Source organism: Bremia lactucae, linkage group LG10, assembly GCF_004359215.1.
Source record: "Bremia lactucae strain SF5 linkage group LG10, whole genome shotgun sequence".
Lineage (NCBI taxonomy): Eukaryota > Oomycota > Peronosporomycetes > Peronosporales > Peronosporaceae > Bremia > Bremia lactucae.
In genome coordinates, this window is record NC_090619.1 from 6377818 (window position 1) to 6385618 (window position 7801).

At 43.8% G+C, this 7801-nt stretch overlaps 1 protein-coding gene across 1 annotated transcript; it reads left to right on the forward strand.

The window, feature by feature from the left end:
- The first annotated feature begins 2806 nt into the window (after positions 1 to 2806).
- CCR75_002538 (uncharacterized protein) lies at positions 2807 to 6113 on the forward strand. Its single transcript, XM_067960635.1, has 8 exons — positions 2807 to 2891; positions 2949 to 3432; positions 3505 to 3899; positions 3968 to 4283; positions 4357 to 4418; positions 4473 to 5102; positions 5175 to 5325; positions 5393 to 6113. The coding sequence occupies exons 4-8, from the start codon at positions 4220 to 4222 to the stop codon at positions 5785 to 5787; spliced, it is 1302 nt and encodes a 433-aa protein (XP_067819144.1). The 5' UTR covers positions 2807 to 2891; positions 2949 to 3432; positions 3505 to 3899; positions 3968 to 4219; the 3' UTR covers positions 5788 to 6113.
- Positions 6114 to 7801: the final 1688 nt, after the last annotated feature.

A 7801-nucleotide genomic window follows, 5' to 3' on the forward strand; every position in this document is an offset into this window, starting at 1 on the left:
GATCGATTTTGTCAATCTTCGACATTAGATCCGACACACGGTTCGTATCTAATTTTCCCTCCTCCACCGCAAACATTGGTGGAGTCCCACGGTCTTCCAAATGCTCGATATGGTGAGTCTGCACAGTCTGCTCCAACGAGCGACGCTTGCCGCGCTCGTGGTCAAGTCCCTCCTCCAAATCATGGAGGAAGTGATCGATTTTGTCGATCCTTGACATTAGATCCGACACACGGTTCGTATCTAATTTTCCCTCCTCCACCGCAACCATTGGTGGATTCCCACGGTGATCAACGTTTCCTTGTGGAACGTATCCAGAGCAACCGTGATGTGAAGGGGCAGCGAACGAGTTATCTTGTTCGCTGGCGTGGTTATCCACCTTCACATGACAGCTGGGAGCCTCGTTCCCAGCTGGTTGCTGACGTTGAGGGCCTCGTCCGTCAGTATGACGAGACCCACCCGATGGTTCAGCAGGCCCATCGGAAAACACGCGCCCTTGGCGCTTGTAAATCGATTGCAAAACGTCAATCGCGTCACGCATCTCAATAGAGATGCGAGCCCTTCCCCAGGGCGAAGAAAGGGAATAGACATCCCCTTTTACCCTCTTCGAGTTGTCTACACAACACGGACAGGGATCACTCCACGTGAGGCATGGAAGTCCAGCCTTACGTGACAACCGATGCAATTTATACTTTGCACCGGTTGGAGTTCTTTTCTCAAACTTAACGCGATTCGCGTTAAGTTTTTAAAGCCAAGCATCGCGTCCAATGTCTTTAACATTGCGAATGAACGCACTCCAAGCTTGCATAAGCGAGACTTTATCTCGCTTATTATTGCCACTAAACCATCGATGCTTTAGAAAAGCATCGAGATAGAAATCTTCCTCAGCGCGAAAGTTCTTCGCGCTGGGATCAAGGCCATGTAGCTTTGTCGCAATAAATAAGGGATATTTATTGTGAGGAGTAATTTCTCCAGACAAGCTATTGATGAGCCTTTCTGGCAAAATCCACGGCTTCTTTTCAGGGGCGAGATTGGACATTTTACTGTCTTCACTCCCCTGAGTGGTACCCGCTGAAGTAGAGGTACCACGAGGACTTTTCTTACGATGGCTTACGCCACCGTCGTCACCTTGCACAGAGACACGTGCAGGTGACCGTATGGGAGACCGTACGAAAGATCGTACGGGCGATGAGGGATCATCCTCATCGTCGGATCCAAATAGACTGTTCACACGTCTATCAGAATGAGCCCTCTCATTCAAAGGCTCATAGTCAGCCGCCTAACGGGTATCAGGCGACTGTTCCATCCTCCCCGAGTCGGCCACTTCGTCCGACTCGCACTCGTAGTCGACCTCTAAAGAGGGGTCGTATTCACGTGGTGAATCACCACGTGCACTCGCAACACCTAAGGTTGTGCGAGTGGAAGACACTTCGGTAGACGGAACGTCTACCGCAAGAGATAGCAATGCGTCACCCGCGGCTGCACGAACCGCAGCCGAAGGTTCAACACTATCATCACCCCGCATGAATTGTTCCTTCATGCAATGGAATTTAAAATGATGGATCTGGCCAATCAAAATCATTTTAAAAATTAAGTGGTCATTTAGCGACCACTCCATCTAATGACATTCAGAGTGATTGTCGTTTAAGGGAGGGGTCATGTAACGGGGTGTATCGTTACATGAAGTTAACACTAAAAGGTTGTTAATTAATATTATCTAAAAGATAGATAATATTTGGAGGAAATTACTTTATATAGTAATTTCCTGAATTCTTACCCATAAATAGGTATAGACCATTATGGCTATTTATTTCGCAGACTAATCAGCTGTAGAAGTAATCAAAGAGAGTTACAAGATAAGATAGAGATAAGAATTCATTTACATGTTTAGTATTAGTTTATAGTTAAGTCAGCATTTAGAAAGATAGATTCAGAGACACTTAACTATATTAATACAGTTTTTATGTTACCCTCTTAAGTTAACTTGTCTTAAGAGAAGTCTTCTCCTGCACGTACAGTGTACGTCACCTAACGAAAGGCACCACTCACAACTGAAGCAGTGTGAAGTGGACTTGTACTGAAACAGTACAAGTCGCAGTGCCCCGTTACACCCCCCTAATTAAAATAAGGGATCGCTATAGCCACACACCCTAATTATCTACATGAGAGTAGTGTAATGGGTGTGACTGCCCCTGGGCAAATCAGAATCCGTGTTCCGTTTGGCGATGTTAATTGACGGAAAAGGTGAGAACAAACCACGAGCGCCCGCAATTGATTGGCAAGTCATAAAAAATCGAAAAAAAAGAGCAGCAAACCCGAGCAGCGAGGGAGAAGTTGAACTGAAAATAAGCGATAAGGGCATGCACGTTAATTAGTCTTTAGATGCCAAGCCAAGGATAAATTTATTTTAATTTATTTCTACCATCTTTTGCGGAAGTGCTTCAAATAGGCGAATCTTAGTGCTCTTTATTATACCCACCATGAGCCACAATTTTCTGATGTTTCAGTTTTTGTCGGCTTTCGTTCGTAATCTCTTTGTTGAAAAGCATCTTGCTACTTAAATGAAAGTACGCATATATTGCGAAGTCTTTTTGCAGACCTTTCGAGATACTGAAGCTAAGAAGGCCTGCATAATGGTTTCTCAATATATATACTAGTTATCAACAATTGCTACCATTTCGCTACTTTCATAAGTACAGAGGTAGATAATTGAGAGAGTGGATAAATCGGTTCCCAAATGTAATTTAGCGGGGCCAAAGGGGATCTAAAGATGACTCTTGAGGAATAATTGTCAATTTTGCGATATAGCGGAATCATGAAACTTTATTACTATTAATCTGTTGCTTTATTGAATTAAAACAAACAGACGGGGAGGGGTGTCGCTATACCAAAAGGTGTGTGCCTATACCGGTTCGTTAATTTTATACTTCTTTATAATTTTCCTCTTATAAGAATATACTTTTGCTATTTTTATCTTGTAGAAACTCATCCGGATCTCCGAGCCACCTCGTTCCTATTCGCCTCTCTTAAGCTGGGTTCGGCGGCATGTCTTCATCCTCAGAGCTCACCGGGAATTGTCTTATACTCTCATTTCTCCGCGATACTCTCACAGCGTCAATAGAGTGAATCCTGTCAGGCGCTTGCATTGCTAAATAAAATTTTACTGCTTGTATACAAAATTTGTGAATAGTGCACGTAGCCGAATGATCAATGATTTGAGGCAAAATATACTAAGTACCAAAAAGTTACCAATGACATCCCCAACACCCTTAGGCATGGGCATAGGAGCTACAGCTGGAGCTGCGGCTGGAGCTGCGGTCACGACAAACAAAAATTCGCCACATCTTCACTCGGTTGCCAGCAGTCTGAGCTCATGCTTAGATGGAATGCTGCCCGATAATTTGCGCAACGATAGCGCCGCCTTCCAGCAACATTGTGCGTAGTTTTGTGCGCATCTCGCATATCTTTACGCTTATTAAAGTAGAACATTGTATGAAAACCTCACAGTCGCGCACCAGAAGACGCGGTTGCAGACTGAAAAGAACTTCTGGCGTTTTGGGCTCAACTACCTCTTTGAGACGCTTAAACAGCACAAGGATTGGTACGGACGCAATCAGCAATTTGTGCAGCTGCGCAAAGATTTCAAGCGGTCCGAGTCCCATGTGGCTACTATTAAGAACTTTGTTGCTGAGAGTGTAAGCGAATTGGACCTTGAGGCTGGACTGCGGGGTGCTGAACTTGAGGGCCGTGTGGGCGCGTATAAAGTCATGTTTGAGGTTACAAAAATCGTGTCAAAGCTAAGTCGACCACTCGTAAAGCTGCAAATACTCAAACCAAATGAGTCTTCACTCTCAGTGTATTGCGACACATTTGTGCTTGACATTGTCTTGTCCGGAGGAGAGGTATCGCATGTATTTTAACTGATCAAAGAGGATTATTGATTGCTTATGGGCTGGGATGAATACAATAGGGGTCCTTAGAGTCTGCATCATTAACGACCGTGGAAAAAGGTGCTATTGGTGATGAGTCGCTTCGTGAAATTGCAGAACCTTAATGTACTTTCCCATACTTTCGAGGAGCAGATCAAACCAGCCAATTTCCAGATCGAGACGAAGATTTGTTGGCATCACTTCAGCTCCTTGCAACCGGTGACAGTACAATCTTCACGGTTCAGATTACGTGCATAGGTTTGAATTGAAATGCAAGAGTTTTGACATTATTTATGGTTCAGGAAAAGTTGAACCGACTCATTAATCGGGCGGAGCTAGCAGTTAAATTTTCAGCGCGTAAGGCATTCGTTTAAAAATAATAATTTCTGTAATTATTGAGGTCATTGGTGGCTGATGACGTGTTATGTAGATAATTTTGATCAGCTTGAGCTCGATCTATACACCAACGTTATAAATGCATGCAGTCAACAGGTATAGGGCCGTGACTTTTTGTGAATAAGTGATCGCCGGTTAATTCTGTCTTAGGTATACTGGACAGCAAGGCGCTCAGTTGAGGGCGTGAGAATCATGTTTAAAGATCCATTCGCTTGCATACCTATTCTTGAACCGCCTCGAAAGCGTGTAAAAGCTGGAGGGGAAATGCAAACTTCTGCCTGTACCACTTCAGATACTTCTAATACTGCAAGTGCAATGGCTGGAAACGATGGCGTCGTTGACGACCATGACGATTCAAGTAATACCTCGTCATCCACTCATACGGACGCGCTTTCTTCGCTAGCAAATGGCGAGTGGGCTGGAAGTATTAGTTTCATTGAATGGCGTGGTCAAGTCGCGCTGCACGTTGTTGGAGACGCGCCACTCGTGATGGTTGGTCAGCAAGCACGGAAATTGGCTCTTGTGGCATTGCATAAGTATACCGATATGGCTGGTGTAGCATCAAGCGATAATCATGAAGACGAAAAAATATTTAATGAATTTGTGAGCTGGACGACACCTGATGGTAAAAAGCCAATTCTTCCGAGACTTCACTTCGCACGGGATCACAGCATATGCACCGTTTTTCCACCCAGATCGTCGCTAGCAATGCGTCAAGAGTACACATTGACGACAAAAGAAATATCGCGAGGTCTGATGCTGCATTCTTTTCCGATACCGGTACGATGTGATGGGTGATTTGAAAAGGGTCCTTTGTTTACAGCTTACGATTCTAACGGGTACAATTTGCAGCTGACAAATGCCTCAATAGAGACGCTGACAAATGTGCTGCAAGTGTGTGGCAGAAGTCTATTCTTTCACGCGACCTTATTGTCTGCTTTCTGCTCTAAAAGCAATACATTTGGTCAGCGCATTCATGCTGACAACGACGATGCTGTCAATGGTACGAGTATTACTTTGTCTCAAACACTAAATGTCTGATATGTTTGCTTAATATGTGGTGACCATAGCTCGAATTAAGGTGGATGTAGCGGCACCAGAACGAATTACGATGAATACTGGGGACCTCTTGGGGACAAGTAGGCAAGTGCTGATTGAGGTGCTTACGAAACCAGATTATTCGCTTGAATTAAGTGTAAAATACCAGCTGAAGACGTCACCATCACTTCCTCTCGAAAGCGCTATTACACTGGAGAAACTATCGAGCAGTTGCCACTCGATTCCTCTTTTGACATACTATGCGTTAAAGCATACCGTGCAAGCAAAAAACGGTCCGTCTACTCATGGGGTAGTCGGTGTCAATGGCGAAGATTGCAACGGCATTGCGGCTCTAGACGGCGAGCTGTCAGTTTCAATAAAGATGGAAGGAGAGGGAATGCTGCTGGATGAAATGGATATGTTTTAAACGTGGCATTAGCATATCAGAAATATGTGCTCCGAAAGATTGGTCGGCTTTTTGGCGATTCCGCACATCATACTACAATTCTTTTTACTTCGAATCTGTCTTTTTCGAATGTGCTGGGGGACAGGATACATTGAGCGAATCAAACGTACTTTAGGCGTTTGTCATCCGATTCTTGGTATTTCATTTTTTTGCAAGTAATGAAACAATTACAATCTCTTTACTTACTACCCGACAGAGCACGATATATATTATGATAGGAAGATTAATCAAAAATGATGACTTTACAGTCGACTACTTGACTACTCGACTACTCGACTACTCATTCATGAGGCCAAAAAAAACTTAAAATTGAATAAGGAATTTCCCTATCCCAACACTGCTGATACAGCGAATAATGAAAGGGAGTTTATAAAATTTGTGCAAGGCATAATTTATTTGTCCAAGGTCTTACGAATGTTTTTTACAATTGCACTACTGCGAATTTTTGTGGGTGGCATTGCATACCACCTTTAAGCGATCAAATGGTGACGATGTGTGACACTTTCTATTTGCTTAAAGAATTGCGCCCGTGTTTTCGCTGTAACGGGCTAAAGTTGCCTTTATGTTACACAGTCCCCGTTAAGCACACTTCGTGTAACGGGGCACTACGACTTGTACTGTTTCAGTACAAGTCCACTTCACACTGCTTCATTTGTGAGTGGTGCCTTTCGTTAGGTGACGTACACTGTACGTGCAGAGGAAGACTTCTCTTAAGACAAGTTAACTTAAGAGGGTAAAATGAAAACTGTATTAATATGGTTAAGTGTCTCTTAATCTATCTTTCTAAATGCTGACTTAACTATAACCTAATACTAAACATGTAAATGAATTTTTATCTCTATCTTATCTTGTAACTCTCTTTGGTTACTTCTACAGCTGATTAGTCTGCGGAATAAATAGACATAATGGCCTATACCTATTTATGGATAAGAATTCAGGATATTACTATATAAAGTAATTTCCTCCAAATATTATCTACCTTTTAGATAATATTAATTAACAGCCTTTAAGTGTTAATTTCATGTAACGATACACCCCGTTACATCACCCCTCCCTTAAACGACAATCACTCTGAATGTCATTAGATGGAGTGGTCGCAATGTGACCACTTAATTTTTAAAATGATTTTGATTGGTCGGATCCTTCATTTTAAATTCCATCGCATGAAGAAACAATTCATGCGGGGTGATGATAGTGCTGAGCCTTCGGCTGCGGTTCGTGCAGCCGCGGGTGACGCACTGCTATCTCTTGCGGTAGACGTTCCGTCTACTGTAGTGTCTTCCACTTGCACAACACTTGATGTTGCGAGTGCACGTGGTGATTCACCACGTGAATACGACCCCTCTTTGGAGGTCGAGTACGAGTGCGAGTCGGATGAAGTGGCCGACTCGGGGAGAATTGACTAGTCGCCTGATACCCGTCAGGCGGCTGACTATGAGCCTTCGAATGAGAGGGCTCATTCTGATAGACGTGTGAACAGTCTATTTGGTTCCGACGATGAGGATGATCCCTCATCGCCCGTACGATCTTTCGTACGGTCTCCCATACGGTCACCTGCACGTGTCTCTGTGCAAGGTGACGACGGTGGCGTAAGCCATCGTAAGAAAAGTCCTTGTGGTACCCCTGTGTCAGTGGGTACCAATCAGGGGAGTGAAGACAGTAAAATGTCTCATCTCGCCTCTGAATAGAAGCCGTGGCTTTTGCCAGAAAGGCTCATCAATAGCTTGTCTGGAGAAACTACTCCTCACAATAAATATCCCTTATTTATTGCGACAAAGCTACATGGCCTTGATCCCAGCGCGAAGAACTTTCGCGCTGAGGAAGATTTCTATCTCGATGCTTTTCTAAAGCATCGATGGTTTAGTGGCAATAATAAGCGAGATAAAGTCTCGCTTATGCAAGCTTGGAGTGCGTTCATTCGCAATGTTAAAGACATTGGACGCGAAGCTTGGCTTCAAAAACTTAACGCGAATCG